We start from the raw sequence: 18427 nt of genomic DNA on the forward strand, positions 1-18427 counted from the left end.
TAATCATTATTAAAAAAAAGAGTATAAAAGAAATAGATTTACATGGAACAAGGCTGGATCCATCTGAACCTCTTTTCACGTATATAGTATAGCCTATGATAAATCCTTGCTGTTGTTCGAGCGGAATCTCCTCCCATTTTATTTGAACTTGCGGTCCATCCAATTTCATCAATGAAACATTTGGTCCCATTGTAGGTTCTGAAACAGGAAAGACATAACATTGAAAAGGAGATGCAGGAAGCTCTCGTCTTTACTTTTCTGAAGTTGAAATACAGATAAACACATTAAAAAAAACACAAAATGCTGGCAGAATTCAGCAGGCCAGACAGCATCTATGGGAGGAGGTAGTGACAATGTTTCGGGCCGAAACCCTTCATCAGGAGGGTGCTAAAGCTCACTTGCAGGCAAAAGCTGCATTTTTCTGATTTTGGCAACTATCAGGGCTGCATAGCTGCACCATGGAGTAGTTAGGGTGATCTTTCCCAATTTTTGAGCCAATCCTCCTCCTGTTAGTCTCCATCGGGCTCTTGAACCACAGGGGATAACTTCACTGATTCTACTGAACTGTTGCCACAACCTATGGACTCACTTTCAAGGAATCTCACCTCATGCTCTCGATGTTCATTGCTTACTTATTTATCTATCTATCTATCTTTTGTATTTTCAGTTTGTTGTCTTTTGCATGTTGATTGTTTGTCCATCTTGTTGATGCAGTCTTTCTTTGATTCTAATGTGTTTCTTGGATTTACTGTGTATGCCTGCAAGAAAATGAATCTCAGGGTTGTATATGGTGACATTTATGCTCTTTGATAATAAACCTGCTTAGAAATTTATTCATTGGAAGAACTCTCTATGCATGCAAAATACCTTTAGACTTTCACATCTTCAAATTGCTAGGCAAGAAAATAGCTTGATGGGCTAGTTATATTTTCACCCATGAAAACCACTGCCCAATACTCAATGGAGTGTCAGTGGTGTACTTATCAGGAGGCAGTAGCGATAAGCTGGGTAGGCTATGATGAGATGCAATAAAGTTAGGACATGTAGAGCACTTTGTGGGGGAGGGCGATTTGGGGGGGGGGGCTGATGATCATGGTGCTGCTTTTTGTGCAGGGGGTGATTTGAACTTACTTCCATGGCTTTCTGAGTTTCATGGCTAGCTGGTGAAGAATTGTATATTGCATACCTACTTTGATAATAAATGAAACTTTAAACTTTAAACCTTCAATAAGTTAGCGTTTTCCTGACAGCTGGAGGCATTCCTGCTTTACATTGTCCACAAACAGTGCCAAAAAGCATTTGCTGGTTCCAGCTGCTTCCATACTCTTTCATCAGTCAAGGATTCCTAAGCCCTGGGAATGTCAAATGGGAGGCACAGGATATATACATCCCAAAGAGGAAAAAGTATTCTAAAGGAAAGATGACACAACTGTGTCTAACAAGAGAAGTCAAAGCCAACAAAAAAGCCAAAGAGGGCATATGCATATAATAGAGCATGTTAGTGGGAAGTTAGAGGATTGGGAAGCTTTTAATTAACAGAAGGCAACTAAAAAAATTGTTAAGGAAAAGATGGCATACATAAGTAAGCTAGTCAATAATATTAAAGAGGATACCAAAACTTTCTTTAGATACATAATGTGTAAAAGAGAGGTAAGAGTGGATATTGGACCACTAGAAAATGCTGCTGGACAGGTAGTAATGGAGGACAACGGAATGGCAAATGAACTGAATAAGTATGTTGCATCACTTTTCACTGTGGAAATCATTAGTAGTATGGTGGAAGTTCCAGGTGTTAGGGGACACGAAGTATGTCAAGTTTCCATAACTAGACAGGAGGTTCTTGGGAAACTGAAAGGTCTGAAGGTAGCTAAGTCACCTGAACCAGATGGCGTACATCTCCGGGCTCTGAAAGAGGTGGCTGAAGAGATCTTGGAGGCACTAGTGATGATCTTTCAAGAATCTCTAGATTCTGGAAAGTTCCGCAAAACTGGAAAATTGTAAATGTCACTCCACTCTTCAAGAAGGGGGAGACGAAGAAGAAAGGAATCTATAGTTAGTCTGATACTGGTGGTTGGGAAAATGTTGGAGTCGATTATTAAGGATGAGATTTCAGGGTACTTGGAGGCATATAATAAAATAGGATAAAGCATGATTTCCTCAAGGACAAATCTTGCCTGACAAATCTGTTGGAATTCTTTGAAGAATTAGCAAGCAGGATAGACAAAGGAGAATCGATTTAAATTGTATACTTGGATTTTCAGAATGCCTTTGACAAGGTGCTACACAAGGCTGCTTAACAAGCTTTGAGCTTAGGTAATACAGGAAAGATTCTAGCATGGATAAAGCAGTGGTTGATTGGCAGGAGGCAAAGAGTGGGAATAAAGGGAGCCTTTCCTGACTGGCTGCCAGTGACTAGTGGTGTTCCACAGGGATCTATGTTGGGACCAATTCTTTTTACTTTATATGTCAATGATTTGGATGATGGAATTGATGGCTTTGTTGCAAAGTTTACAGATAATATGTAGGTGGAGGAGCAGGTAGTTCTGAGGAAGTAGAGAGGCTACAGAAGGACCTAGACAGATTAGGAGAATGGGCAAAGAAATGGCAAATGGAATACAATATCGGGAAGTGTCCAGTCATGCACTTTGGTAGAAGAAACAAAAGGATTGACTCTTCTAAATGGAGAGAAAATACTAAAGTCTGAGGTGCAAAAGGTCTTGGGAGTTCTTGTGCAGGTTCTCTAAAGTTAATTTTGTAGGTTGAACCTGTGGTGAGGAAGGCAAAGGCAAATTTAGTATTCATTTCAAGGGGACTAGAATATAAAAGCAAGGATGTACTGCTGAGACTTTATAAAGCACTGATGAGGCCTCACTTGGAGTATTGAGCAGGTTTGGGCCCCTTATCTTAGAAAGGATGTTCTGAAACTGGAGAAGGTTCAAAGGAAGTTCACAAAAATTAATCCAGGATTGAATGGCTTGTCATATGAAAAGTGCTTGATGGCTCTGGGCCTCTGTTCAGTAGAATTCAGAAAAATGAGGGGTGACTTAATTGAAACTTATTGAATGGTGAAATACATAGATAGAGTGGATGTGGAGAGGATATTTCCCATGGTGGGATAGTCTATGACCAGAGGACACAGCCTCAGAATAGAGGCACATCCTTTGAGAATGGAGATGAGGAGGAATTTCTTTAGCTGGACTGGTGAATCAGTGGAATTCTTTGCTGCAGGTAGCTATGGAGGCCAAGTTTTTATGTATATTTAAGGCAGAGGTTGATTAGATTCTTGGTTGGTCAGGGCCTGAAGGGTTATGGGGAGAAGGCGGGAGAATGGGGCTGAGAGGAAAATTGAATCAGCCAATTGCATCAGCAGATGCGATGGACCAAATTACCTAATTCTGCTCCTATATCTTAAGGTCTTATGGGAGACATTAAATTTAAATCACCACCAAAGTGTTGGTACAGAGTTGCATTTGAACATTATGGCTATAAGGTCTTCTTAGATTAGTTCAGTTTCAAAGTTAAAACAGACCCAGGAAGATTTCAGTAATTGTTGATTTAACCTGCACCTGCTTGTTGTGTGAAAGACAAGGGTTCAAATTACCTCCTCTACAACACTGTACCAAGGTTTGTAAACCCTGTAGAAGTTTCTCTATTTCTGTATAAATATGAACTAAAATGTGATCAGATCTTCACACGTCCTAAAACTAGATTATGAGAACCCAATTAAATAAATAACATTAAAAATGTTATACATGTTCATGTATTTATTGAGAAAAATTATCCAATATAACATGTATTTGTTGGAAAAAGTATGTGAACCTTTGCTTTCAGTAACTGGTGTGATCTCCTTGGACAGCAATAACTTCAATCAGACATTTCTGGTAACTGTTGATCAGTCTTGTACAGAGGCTTGGAGAAATTTTAGGCCATTCCTCCTTATAAAACTGCTTCATCTCTGGGACGTTGGTGGGTTTCCTTGAATGAACTGATTGATTCAGGTCCTTCCACAATATTTCTATAGGATTAAGGTTAGGACTTTGACTCAGGAATTCCAAAACACAAATTTTCTTCTTTTTAAATCATTCTGCTGTTGCTTTACTCTTGTCTTTTGGATCATTGTCTTGTTGCATTACAGATAATATGTAGGTGGAGGAGCAAGTAGTTTTGAGGACTCTAGTAAGTTCTATTAAGGTTCAGGTGATGGACAGATACCCTGACATTCTCCAGTAAAATGTCTTGATACAATTTTGAATTCATCGTTCCCTCAATGATTGCAAGCTGTCCAGGCCCTGAGGCAGCAAAGCAGCCCAACCCATGTTGCTCCTTCCACCTTGTTTCACAGTTGAGATGAGGTTTTGGTGTTGGTGTGCAGTTCCCTTTTTTCTCCAAAAATAGCTACATGCCTTTCTTCCAAAAAGTTAAACTTTTGTCTCATCTGTCCACAGAGCATTGTCCCAGAAGTGTTGTAGATGGTCTTTAACAAAGATGAAATATGCAGCAATGTGTTTTTTTTTTGGGGAGCAGTGGTTTCCTCTGTGGTGTCCTTCCATGAACACTATTCTTGTTCAGTGTTTTTCTTGAAGTGGATGCATGAACAGAGACTTTAGCAAGTTCTGGAGGTTTCTGCAGGTCTTTAGCTGTTACCCTTGGGTTCTTATTCTCCTCCTTCAGCATTGCACATTGTGCTCTTGGTGTGATCTTTGCAGGATGCCCATGCCTAGGGAGAGTAGCAACAGTACTGAGTTTTCTCCATTTGTAAACAATTTCTCTTACTGTGGACTGATGAACACTCAGGTCTTTAGAAATGCTTTTGAAGCCTTTTCCAGCTTCATGCATCTCTACAATTCTTTGTCTATGGTCCTCTGAAACTTGTTTTGATCGAGGCATGGTGCATATAAACAGATCTTTCTTGAGAAGAGAAGGCTCTGTCAGTAACCTGGTTGTGTGTGTCTTTTTTATAAGGCAGAACACCTCTACAATCCATACCTTCAATCTCATCTCATTGATTGGAACTCCTGACTCCAAATAGCTTTTGTAGAAGGCATTACCCCAGAGGTTCACATACTTTTTCCAACAAATACATGTAATACTAGATCATTTTTCTCAATAAATAAATACACATGAATAACTTTTTTGTGTTAGTTATTTAATTGATTTCTCTTTATCTAGTTTTAGGAATTAAATGAAGATCTGACAACGTTTTGGGTCATACTTACGCAAAAATGGAGAAAATTCTACAGGGTTCACAACTTTCTAGCTCCACTGTATATGCCTAGCACTTGGAATCTGTTTCATATCTACAAGCATTCTTACTTTCCCTATTTTCAGTGTTTCCTTGGAGCTATAGCTTCTCTACAGATTATATGAGTTACATTCCTATGTTTTGTTCAGTATCAATCAAGGTAAAAAAAAACCCTGACATGAATTTACAAATTCACGATAGATTGCTGATATTTATTCTGTTGCACACCTAAACAGGAGAACACATCTAAAAAATCACACAGGAGAACGTGTCCGTGTTGTGAAATACAGTGGCTATAGTTAACCATGCTGCAGAAATGTCCTGTCTTGTTGTTCAAATTGGGACAGGGTTCCAGTAAATGAATAAAAAGACATTGAAGGGTGTTTACACAATGGCTTAGTTTGCAAGTGTTCTGTGTAGTTTGTAAATGAATCATCCAGAGATAGTTTCTCCATTTGAATCTAATTTGTACTAAGTTGTTTGATCAGAGCCAGCAACATTGCTGCTGGTTGCTGTCAGGCCCTTAAAGAAAAGCATCTGGAATCCTGGTTCTGACCAGTGACTTATGCAATGTTTGGGGACATTGCGTGAGGTTGATTGAACTGATTGTGACATTACATGACTGATGCACCATCAATAACTCACTCTGAGACGTAAGGCGAGATATCGGCTTTTATTGACTGGAAGAAGGAACCAGAAGTGAGTGACCATCATACTACGTCCTGGAGACTGAGGCCGATAATAGGCCACAATCGCCTTTATCCAGGGGCCTGTGGGAGGAGCCACAGGAGCATTCAGCAGGGGGCGTGTCCAGACAGGCACATAGTTCACCACAATGACACAAGCGGGTGGTAGAAATAGAGCCAGTGATATGGGGTTCAATCCTAACCTTGGATGCTGTTGCTGCTGAATTTTCACATTCTCCTTGCGACTGTCAGGGTTTCCTCTTTGTGCTCTGGTTTCTTCCCACATCCGAAAGATGTGTGGATTGGTACATTAATTGGCCATTGTTAAATACTCCCAGTATGTGAGTACAGGAAGGGGAGGTGAAACATAAGGAAAAAGTTTAAAAAATTGGATTAATGTCATGTTAAGGTAAATGAATGGTTGATGATCAGTTTGGCTGGTGGGCTAAAGGGTTTATTTCCATACTGTGCACTTCTCTTTTTAAAATGTGTTTTTTATGATGTGAAGACTATACCGGACTCAAAGAGCAATGCCTAGCACTTGGCTGGGAGGAGAAACCGGATCTGAGCCGGGAGAAGGAGGAGCCTTGATCTCGGCTGGGAGGAGAAACCGGATCTGAGCCGGGAGAAGGAGGAGCCTTGATCTCGGCTGGGAGGAGAAACCGGATCTGAGCCAGGAGAAGGAGGAGCCTTGATCTCGGCTGGGAGGAGAAACCGGATCTGAGCCGGGAGAAGGAGGAGCCTTGATCTCGGCTGGGAGGAGAAACCGGATCTGAGCCGGGAAAAGGGGAGGCCTTGATCTCAGCTGGGAGGAGAAACCGGATCTGAGCCGGGAGAAGGAGGAGCCTTGATCTCGGCTGGGAGGAGAAACCGGATCTGAGCCGGGAGAAGGAGAGGCCTTGATCTCGGCTGGGAGGAGAAACCGGATCTGAGCCGGGAGAAGGAGGAGCCTTGATCTCGGCTGGGAGGAGAAACCGGATCTGAGCCAGGAGAAGGAGAGGCCTTGATCTCGGCTGGGAGGAGAAACCGGATCTGAGCCGGGAGAAGGGGAAGCCTTGATCTCGGCTGGGAGGAGAAACCGGATCTGAGCCGGGAGAAGGGGAGGCCTTGATCTCGGCTGGGAGGAGAAACCGGATCTGAGCCGGGAGAAGGCGGAGCCTTGCACTCGGCTGGGAGGAGAAGACGGTCCTTGGCCGCGAGAAGGAGAAGCTGGCGCTTCGCTGGGAGAAGGAGAAACCAGCGCTCAGGCCAGAGAAGGTGAAGCTGGCGGAAGGGCAGAGAAGGTTTGGAGGAGCTGAGCCGGGTGCAGACCTTGTTGCCGCCTGTCACTCAACGACGTTGGAGTTGGAGTGTGAAAGCAGAGTGCAGTGTGACCATGAATGAATGTCCAAATTTCCCTTGCGATCACAGGACTCTGTTGGACATTGATAATGTGAGATGCCGCAGGCCTGGTTCCCTTGAGGCAGCAGCGTAGCCTAGGCTGTAGCGATGACAAGGCCTCAAGCAGGCATGCCTGCTGCTGCTGTCCAGATGAGATGACGTTGTATGAAGTGTAGTTTGCATTGTGCGCGGTTGGAGCTGGCCTCGTCCATCTGTGCTGCCCTCCAGTGTTTGACCGGTGGAAGGACAGGCTGGATTGCCAGGGGCTGTGCAACAATTTGCATGTTGCTCAGGGACTTGGACTGTTTCTGTTTTCTCTCACTATTTTGAATGTATGCTAAGTGCCTGGGCCCCTGTCTCGTTTAATTGTATCCATGTACTCTGAATGATAATCAAGCTTGATTTGATTTGATTTTTTTTGTATATTTAAAAGATCTCTCGGACAAGGGAATAAAGTCTGACAATCAGTCACTCTTACTTGCTAGAGAGGAAATTAAAGATACATGAAAAAAATAGACAAAAAAGAATATTATACCAATCACTTACTTCCTTCTACTGAATATCCCTGCACTAAGCTAGATCTTCCTCGTCCATTCCGGTAGACTGCAGTGACAGAAATATTGTAGCGTTTTCTTGGCATAATGCCTCCTAAATAACAAAGATAAATTGCTATATTAAACAAAACTGCTTTATGACAAACAGAACCCAAAGAATATAAAATAAACAGTCTGTACAAATCCGCACATATATAATCTACCCTATTATGACCTCTACTACCATGGGGAGTCTGATACCTATTGTCCTCTTTCACGATTTTATTCTATGTCAATGATATTTCTGTGATAGCAATAGCACATTTGGTAACAGTCTACCATGGAGACAAGACCAATCCTTGAAATCTACATCTGTACAAACCTGCTCAGCAAAACCAGGAGCTACTTTCCTGGTGACGTCCAATACCCTAATTCTACTGGTTACTTTAGGAGGATGGAGACATGACTCTGAGATACAGCAGGCAATGACGGCTGCAGTTCATTGTAAACTTACCTTCTTCTGTTAGAAAGTCCTGAGATGAAGAAGTCTGCCTTATGAACAAAGAAAGATTGGCTCTGGGAAGTCTTTTCCAGCTAAGCAGCTCCTTGTCTCTGGTTGTAGTTTCTATCCAGTCGACTACGTAGCCGAGCACAGACTCACTGGTTTCATCTGGTGGCTCCCATTTGACAAGTATTCCGAACTCTCTAGCCCGTGCCACCTTCACGTTTCTGGGAGCCTTTAGTTCTGTTTGGTGAGAATAAAAGCGCAATCATATTGTTCAATGAAACTGGAGCATGTTCACATCATACCTGTATCCAGGAGGACTTATAAACCACATAAGGAAGTTTTCCAACACTACATGAGAATGCTGGAGAGACTCTACAGGCCAGGCAGTGTCTATGGAAAAGAGTTAACAGTCGATGTTTCGGGCAAGACTCTCAGGATGAAATGCCGACTGTTTACTCTTTTCCATAGACACTGAGCCCCTCCAGCATTCTGTGTGTTTCACTTGGATTTCCAGCATCTGCAGATTTACCCACGTTTGAGTCTTCCACTACTGACACTTTCTTTCCCGAGGGGGTGGGTGGCGTATTGAATTGCTGAGAGACCCTTATCAGAAGCCAATGCTCAAAGGCTACGTACAGCTCAGGCTGCTGCAGAGAAATGTTACCTTTTGTTCTGTTCCAACTGCATACACTACCCCCATACAAAGTAAAATCCCATTTCACACCAGTCAGGCAACTTAGCTACAGCTGGTCTCAGCTCACAGTCCTAGTGTGGTTTTGACCTGTTTCCTCTGCCCTCTTTAAGCAGCATTCAGTGAGATATCTTTGCTCAGTGAAAACTTGAGACAAAAATATAGTTTTTCAATTAAACAGAAGTACAGCCAATGCTAAAATTAAAATTTCCAATAACTGAAAGGTATTTGTGCCACATACACCAATTATTTAGCATTTTCAGGACCATTAAGCAGTATTGCTCCCTAGTTTTACTTTCCATTCCCGGGCTTGTTCTGATGGAGTTCATGTCTGCCATTGCCTTTTCTAATTGTCTGCTATCAAATGTTACAAATTTCTTAACTAAGAGTCTGACCCTTTTTCTATACAGAGTCAAATCTACACCTTCCTGTTCAATGTTGACTATTCTGAGAAATGAGTGGGAGTAAAATCTACATCAGCCTCTAACCTGTAACAGGAAATGACAGTTCTTGAAATAGTTGTACGTGTAAATACAAGTAAATGGTGAATTTGGCTTCAGAGCAAAGCTCCTGAAAATAATTGAAATTACTTGCTTCTCCTATGTGGAGCACTGAGGGCGTTGTGTTTCCTTTGGAGTTAAATGCGGTGATGAAGATAGTGTCTGATTCCCAGGGTGTTCTCCAGCTGTACTGGGTTTCTGTTACATTCTGCTGGATGAATTTTCTCTGTCCATTTTGTAGATAATAAAGATGATAACCCAGAATAATTCCCCTGGTTTCCTGAGGATGGAGGAGAGGCTAGGGAAAGGAGAGTATTATGTTAATAAACGGCAGAAATTTCTTGGCTAAAAAGAATCATTAAGTTCCTTAATGAAGGGTTACATTTGTGGAACACCAAGAGATTGCTACAATTTTGCCTCCTACCACTAATTTTTCTACTACTGTTGGCAGATTAATGGATTGGGTCAGTACAGGGGCAAATGCTTCGCCTGTAAATGATCAGGTTTTGCCAGAGAGAGGAAGAGACAGAAAATCCAATTACTGCCATTGCTAAAAATCACTGCGTACTGATGCTTGAAACAAAAAATATTGGAAACACTCCACAGAGTGCTTCACCTTGCCTTGTGCAGCTGGATCCTGGATCAGATTGCTGGCAGATGGTAAGTGTGGGCTCCCTTACCTCTGTCCCTCTGACCCTCAACTCAGGGGCCCTCAGGGCTGTGTCCTAAGCCTCCTCCTTTACTCTCATGAGTGTTTCGCCACCCACAGCTCCAATCTGCTAATTACATTTGCCAATAATACTACATTGATTGTCCTCATCTTAAATAATAACGAGGCGGCCTACAGAGAAGTCATCGCCCTGCCACAGTGGTGTCAAAGAACAACCTCTCCCTCAAAGTCACAAAAACAAAGGAGCTGGTTGTGGACTACGGGAGGAATGGAGACAGGCTAACCCCTATTGACATCAGTGGATCTGGGGTTGAGAGGGTGAACAGCTTCAAGTTCCTTGGTATACACATCACCGAGGACCTCACGTGGTCTGTACACACTGGCCGTGTGGTGAGAAAAGCACAACAGCGCCACTTTCATCTCAGATGGTTGAAGAAGTTCGACATGAGTCCCCAAATCCTAAGGACTTTCTACAGGGGCACAATTGAGAGCATCCTGACTGGCTGCATCACTGCCTGGTATGGGAACTGTACCTCCCTCTATCGTAGGACTCTGCAGAGAGTGGTGCAGACAGCCCAGCACATCTGTAGGTGTGAACTTCCCATGATTCAGGACATTTACAAAGACAGGTGTGTAAAAAGGGCCCAAAGGATCATTGCAGACCCGAGTCACCCCAACTTTAAACGTTTCAGCTGCTACCATCTGGGAAACGGTACCGTAGCAAAGCCAGGACCAACAGATTCCCGGACAGCTTCTTCCACCAGACCATCGGACTGATTAATTCATGCCGACACAATTGAAATAAGCTATATTGTCTTGTTGTATATCTTACTTTACATACTATTTGTTACAACTTACTATAATAAGCACATTGCACCTTCAGATGGAAGGTTTTCAAAACTTGCAGAGGGATTTGGACCAGCTGGAAAAATGGGCTGACAAATGGCAGATGGAGTTTAATGCAGCCAAGTGTGAGATATTGCACTTTGGAAGGACAAACCAAGGTCGAACATACAAGGTAAATGGTAGGACACTGAGGAGTGCAGTAGAACAGAGGGATCTGGGAATACAGATACATAATTGCCTAAAAGTGGCATCACAGGTAGATAGGGTTGTAAAGAGAGCTTTTGGTACATTGGCCTTTATGTATTGAGTATAAGAGTTGGAATGTTATGGTGAAGTTGTACAAGGCATTGGTGAGGCCGAATTTGGAGTATTGTGTGCAGTTTTGGTCACCTTACAGGAAGGATATTAATAAGGTTGAAAGATTGCAGCGAAGGTTTACAAGGATGTTGCCAGGACTTGAGAAACTGAGTTACAGAGAAAGGTTGAATAGGTTAGGATTTTATTCCCTGGAGTGTAGAGTTAGGGGAGATTTGATAGAGGTGTATAAAATTATGGTGGGTATATATAGAGTGAATGCAAGCAGGCTTTTTCCACTGAGGCTAGGGGAGAAAAAAAAACCCAAAGGACATGGGTTAAAGGTGAAGGGGGAAAAGTTTAAAGGGAACATTAGGGGGAGTGTGGAGTGAGTTGCCAGACGAAATGGTAAATGTGGGCTCACTTTTAACATTTAAGAAAAACTTGGACAGGTACATGGATGAAAGGGGTATGGAGGGATATGGTCCAGGTGCAGGTCAGTAGGACTAGGCAGAAAAATAGTTCAGTACAGCCAAAAAGGGCCAAAGGGGCAAAGGGCCTGTTTCTGTGCTGTAATGTTCTGTGGTTCTATGGAAACGTAGCATAAAGATTTTTACTCCTCACGTATGTGAAGGATGTAAGAAATAAAGTCAATTCAATTCAATTCAGATCAGGAGGCATCCATACAGAGAGAAACAGCCATGAGCACATTGCAAATGCTTGCATTTAACCCATCTTCCTCTCTTGTCACTGCTAAAAAATTGGGTAGTGGGTCTTGGGTCTCACACTGCCAGGTTCGGGAGCAGTTGTTACTCTGCACCCATGGGGCTCCTGGACGGGCTTCACTCACCTCAGCGCTGAACTGACTCCTCAGCTGTGGACTCACTTTTGGGGCCTCTGCAGTGCTTGTTCTGTGTATTTTTTTTACTCTTTTATCATTTGCATGATTTGTACTTTTGTCTGCCCACTGAATGTTTGTCGGTCTTTGTTGTGTGTGCTTTGTTGTGGATCCTATTGTGTTTCTTTGTTTTGTGGCAGTCTGCAAGAGATGAATCTCAAGGTTGTGCGTAGTGTAGTGTACATTCTTTGATAATAAATATACTTTGAACTTTGTCACCATTTCAGGTTTAAGAAACTGCATCAAAATTTCAGATTTCCAGCATTGGCCGGTTTTCCTTCCAATGTTGAGGCTTGATTGATGCACTTATTAAATGAACTGTGTAAGGAAAGACTTAGCAACAGCAACTCTAATCAACTCTAAGACTTAACAAAGCATGGGGTGGATGTTTCTGTGAACTTTTCCACTGGCCTGGAGGGAGGTTGGAGTCGAGACGCAAACAGAATGCATACTGGTGTGTCAGGTCACACCATCCATATAGTGTTTGACATTTGGGCAGCTCATTCGTGGGGCAGTGTTGAAAGATGTAAGGGCTCACCATGGAGAAGAATCAGTCTGGAACCTATATCTACTTCTGCCAGAGTTCAGTTTTAGGAGCAAACACGAGGAAATCTGCAGATGCTGGAAATTCAAACAACAACACACAAAATGCTGGTGGACCCTTTGGGTCTCGGCCCGAAACGTCAACAGCGCTTCTCCCTATAGATGCTGCCTGGCCTGCTGTGTTCCACCAGCATTTTGTCTGTGTTCAGTTTTAGGAGGTTTACATCAGTGCTTCTAAAAAACAATTATTTACTAAGCCTTTCCCCCTTTATATGGGTAGAGCTGCATAACACTAAGGGGCAGAAAACGCTGGTGGGAGTTGTGTACAGGCCACCTAACAGTAGTAGTGAGGTTGGGGATGGCATTAAACAGGAAATTAGAAAAGCGTGTAATAAAGGAACAGTAGTTATAATGGGTGACCTCAATCTACATATAGATTGGGTGAACCAAATTGGTAAGGGTGCTGAGGAAGAGGATTTCTTGGAATGTATGTGGGATGGTTTTCTGAACCAACATGTCGAGGAACCAACTAGAGAGCAGGCCATTCTAGATTGAGTATTGAGCAATGAGGGAGGGTTAGTTAGCAATCTTGTCGTGCGAGGCCCCTTGGGTAAGAGTGACCATAATATGGTGGAATTCTTCATTAAGACGGAGAGTGACATAGTTAATTCAGAAACAAAGGTTCTGAACTTAAAGAAGGGTAACTTTGAAGGTATGAGACGTGAATTAGCTAAGATAGACTGGTAAATGATACTTAAAGGGTTGACGGTGGATATGCAAGATCGCATGGATGAACTACAACAATTGTTCATCCCAGTTTAGCAAAAGAATAAACCAGGGATGGTAGCGCACCCGTGGCTGAGAAGGGAAATTAGGGATAGTATCAAGTCCAAAGAAGAAACATATAAATGAGTAAAAAACAAAATGGCACACCTGAGGACTGGGAGAAATTCAGAGACTAGCAGAGGAGGACAAAGGGTTTAATTAGGAAAGGGAAAAAAAATTATGAGAGAAAGCTGGCAGGGAACATAAAAACTGACTGTAAAAGCTTTTATAGATACATGAAAAGAATAAGATTGGTCAAGACAAATGTAGGTCCTTTACAGTCAGAAACAGGTGAATTGATCATAGGGAACAAATACATGGCAGACCAATTGAATAACTACTTTGGTTCTGTCTTCACTAAGGAGGACGTAAATAATCTTCCGGAAAGAGAAAGGGACCGAGGGTCTAGTGAGATGGAGGAACTGAGGGAAATACGTGTTAGTAGGGAAGTGGTGTTAGGTAAATTGAAGGGATTAAAGGCAGATAAATCCCCAGGGCCAGATGGTCTGCATCCCAGAGTGCTTAAGGAAGTAGCCCAAGAAATAGTGGATGCATTAGTGATAATTTTTCAAAACTCCTTAGATTCTGGATTAGTTCCTGAGGATTGGAGGGTGGCTAATGTAACCCCACTTTTTAAAAAAGGAGGGAGAAAGAAACCGGGGAATTATAGACTGGTTAGTGGTGGGGAAAATGCTGGAGTTGGTTATCAAAGATGTGATAACAGTACATTTGGAAAGAGGTGAAATCATCGGACAAAGTCAGCATGGATTTGTGAAAGGAAAATCATGTCTGACAAATCTTATAGAATTTTTTGAAAATGTAACTAGTAGAGTGGATGGGGGAGAGCCAGTGGATGTGGTATATTTAGATTTTCAAAAGGCTTTTGACAAGGTCCCACACAGGAGATTACTGTGCAAACTTAAAGCACACGGTATTGGGGGTATGGTATTGATGTGGATAGAGAATTGGTTGGCAGACAGGAAGCAAAGAGTGGGAGTAAACGGGACCTTTTCAGAATGGCAGGCAGTGACTAGTGGGGTACCGCAAGGCTCAGTGCTGGGACCCCAGTTGTTTACAATATATATTAATGATTTAGACGAGGGAATTAAATGCAGCATCTCCAAGTTTGCGGATCACACGAAGCTGTGAGGAGGATGCTAAGAGGATGCAGGGTGACTTGGATAGGTTAGGTGAGTGGGCAAATTCATGGCAGATGCAATTTAATGTGGATAAATGTAAGGTTATCCTCTTTGGTTGCAAGAACAGGAAAACAGATTATTATCTGAATGGTGGCCGATTAGGAAAAGGGGAGGTGCAACAAGACCTGGGTGTCATTGTAGACCAGTCATGGAAGGTAGGCATGCAGGTACAGCAGATGGTGAAAAAGGCAAATGGTATGTTGGCATTCATAGCAAAAGGATTTGAGTACAGGAGCAGGGAGGTTCTACTGCAGTTGTACAAGGCCTTGGTGAGACCGCACCTAGAATATTGTGTGCAGTTTTGGTCCCCTAATCTGAGGAAAGACATTCTTACCACAGAGGGAGTACAGAGAAGGTTCACCAGATTAATTCCTGGGATGGCAGGACTTTCATATGAAGAAAGACTGGATCAACTAGGCTTACACTCACCAGAATTTAGACTAGGGGGGGATCTTATTGAAACGTATAAAATTCTAAAGTGATTGGACAGGCTAGATGCAGGAAGATTGTTTCTGATGTTGGGGAAATCCAGAATGAGGGGTCACAGTTTAAGGATAAAGGGGAAGCCCTTTAGGACCGAGATGAGGAAAAACTTCTTCACACAGAGAGTGGTGAATCTGTAGAATTCTCTGCCACAGGAGGCAGTTGAGGCCGGTTCATTGGCTATATTTAAGAGGAAGTTAGATATGGCCCTTGTGGCTAAAGGGATCAGGGGGTATGGAGAGAAAGCAGGTACAGGGTTCTGAGTTGGATGATCAGCCATGATCATACTGAATGGCGGTGCAGGCTTGAAGGGCTGAATGGCCTACTCCTGCACCTATTTTCTATGTTTCTATGTTTCTATTATGAGCAACCTACACAAGTCTGCCACCCAGTCCTTCCTAATTGGTACACTAGTCTGACTTGTAAGCATATACAGTCGCTATCCATTCATCATTGCTGGAACTCTCTCCTCAACAGCACTGAAGAATTACAGCGGTTCAAGGCAATGGCTTCAGGGCCTCTCATTGCTATGAATGCCAGTAACTGAAGAATGAATAAACATGGATAAATGGATAAATGGCTCCCTTTCAACCCACTGACATTTCAAAATTACGACAGGGTCATGCAGACATCAGGGGAGCCTGAGTTGCACAAATTGTGAGGTTCCTGCATACTTCTGGCAAGAACTCAAGCAGCTCTTTTCTCAAAGCCACAAATGAAAAAGCAGAAACCCAGATGGGCCCAGCAGTAAGCCTGTGCTTCTGCTTTGATAGCACTAAAACTGGCCTCATGGGAGAAGTGTCTCAGCCTCATTACCATCCGCCATTGAGCCTCACAAATTGTCGGCTGACTGTCTTCACAGTGGAACTAAGAAAGGGAAGGCAGAGGTCAGACCTGAAATTAGATTTGTAAATTCTGTAATCTCACAGTTTGTCACAAGAGGGAGCTCACTTAAAATCAGCCAATTTGGAGGAATTACGTGGTTCCACAGGAGATCATTTTGCATTTCATTGCCAACACTGAAATGTTTCTGCAATATTTATCCAATCCAGCTGAAGGAAACTTGATGTGCAAAATTAATACTAAACCAGAGAACAATATTTTCATTTTCAACTATACCTGCACTCACCATTTCTAAATGGTGGGTAATTTAAAGGACAGCATGGAATCAGATTCTGCGTATAGAGGAGTACCTGGCAACAGGCAGGGACTAAAGGTAGGAGTATCAGTGGGAGCACATCCTGTCACACTCAGTTTGGAAGAGCACCATGGAAAATTGATTTTTCTTTGTCAGTTTATTTCAATGTGTTAAGCAGATCTATCTCTGTGTGTGAAGAATACAGGGTATTTAGGAACTGGATATTGGGAGAACAGCTGCTCTTCAGAAATAAACCTGCTCTGCAAAATGCTGCCTTCAAAGCTCTGTTGAAGGTCCCGCTGTCTGCAAGAAGAGCAACATCAAGAACAGGCTTGCTTTCTCTGAGCATGATGCTCTGGAAAGGCAACCCCACAAGGAACCTCACTGAAGTTGTGGGGTGTTTTTCAATCAGGAGCATTGTTTGAAATGACAATGGAATGTGGGCAGCCATGTTAGTCACTACATTCATCCATGCACCCAAGTATTGGGTGCAAATGAACAATATATTTTCTGGATATTGTGGCATACTTACAAGATGCTTACTTGCAAGCACTGAAAGACAGATTCAGAAAAGAATTCTGCACTTTGAAACTGAATTTATACTGTTATGTACCCCTAGAGTTCATTTTTTCTGTGGACTGTCACTTTAAAATACTGAGAGAATGAGAGTGACTTTTGGACACTGTTTGAGCTGTTCCAGAGGGAGAGGGAGAGGGAGAGGGGTGGACTTACTTGATGGACAGTCGAATGTTATGGTTTTTCTGCAGCTTGTTTACTTTTTACAAGGACACAGACGCACGAAGGCAGGTGGCAGAAATTGCCACTGAACTTTTAAGTGCCCACAAAGGGTGGGGCTGAGGATCAATTAAGAGGAAACGACCCGTGACATGTAAAGGGCAACCCTGTGGAATTTACCATTGTGCCTGACCCTTGCCTGGGTTGGTAGATTATCACTCGAAGACGGTGCTCTTAAGTTGGTCATGTTTGGTTGACTTGGAAGATTTGGAGGACATCGAGGAGGACCGACAGCACCTGTTTATTCAGATCACAAGTATTTCTCTCTCACTTTGACCCCGTGCATCTGAACTGAACTTTCTTACATACCATCGTAAGACCTGAAATTGAACTTTAATTACAGCTATGTACACCATTAACTCTTGATTTACCTGGTTTAAGTTACTATATGACATAGTTACTAATAAAGTAGCATTTTGTTAACAGCAAAACCAGACTCCAGGTGTGTTCTGTTGTTGCTGATACTTTCACAGGGTTGTGTGGATGTGACAATACTACATTTCTATCTTGTTTGGATTACTTTTAAATGCCAAAAATGTGATAAGAGGTAAAATAACCCACATCCCATTTTAATGCATCACCACTTATACTGGGTGCTAACAAGCATTTTGACAGCAATAACTTCAGCATGTTTTCATTACTGCCCTTTGTCCTATCATTAATACTGCTGCTGATGGCTATTTGTGCCTTTGACTATAACAACATCCTGGGTATGAAGTGTTCAACAAACCTTCCAGTAGATGATTATTCTCCTGTGTTTGTTCAGATGGGTTGGCTCATGTAAACTCCATGCATCTAAAACTCCCACCGGTTCTGTAACGATTCATCAGGGAAGAAAAATAATGCTTGTTGCTGGAATAATGGCTTTTAACAGAAACACAATTCAATTTTAACTCTTTTCAGTATTACATTTCCACTCTTTCCACTGTGACAGTATAACTCATTTCATACAGTATGTCTACAGGTCAGGGCAGTGAACCTTGTCGTGTGGACTTCCATTATATTTGCCCAAATATATAGATACAGATACATATAAAAATCTTTTTCCATGTAGGCAGGGATGAAATGCACCCAGCATGAATGGATTTATAGACCTTGTCACTAACGCTTTATTGACGGCTGAAAATTTCAGGTGAGAACAAGCCAGGAGTTCAAGCAGAGCTACTCTCTGTTCTCTTATTATGTTGAGGATTGTT

The 18427-nt window shown here is 42.4% G+C and overlaps 1 protein-coding gene across 1 annotated transcript in view; it reads right to left on the minus strand.

Annotated features, from left to right (window-relative positions):
* Positions 1-18427, minus strand: part of LOC132401978 (interleukin-23 receptor-like) — a 94004-nt gene that overhangs the window by 37864 nt on the left and 37713 nt on the right. The window contains exons 9-13 of the mRNA XM_059984370.1: positions 17962-18044; positions 9631-9838; positions 8356-8586; positions 7855-7956; positions 43-198 (exon numbers count right to left, since the gene is read on the minus strand). Of these exons, the coding sequence (XP_059840353.1) occupies positions 43-198; positions 7855-7956; positions 8356-8586; positions 9631-9838; positions 17962-18044 (780 nt within the window). The remainder of the gene's footprint in view (positions 1-42; positions 199-7854; positions 7957-8355; positions 8587-9630; positions 9839-17961; positions 18045-18427) is intronic.

Source organism: Hypanus sabinus, chromosome 11 (genome assembly GCF_030144855.1).
Source record: "Hypanus sabinus isolate sHypSab1 chromosome 11, sHypSab1.hap1, whole genome shotgun sequence".
Taxonomy (NCBI): Eukaryota; Metazoa; Chordata; class Chondrichthyes; order Myliobatiformes; family Dasyatidae; genus Hypanus; species Hypanus sabinus.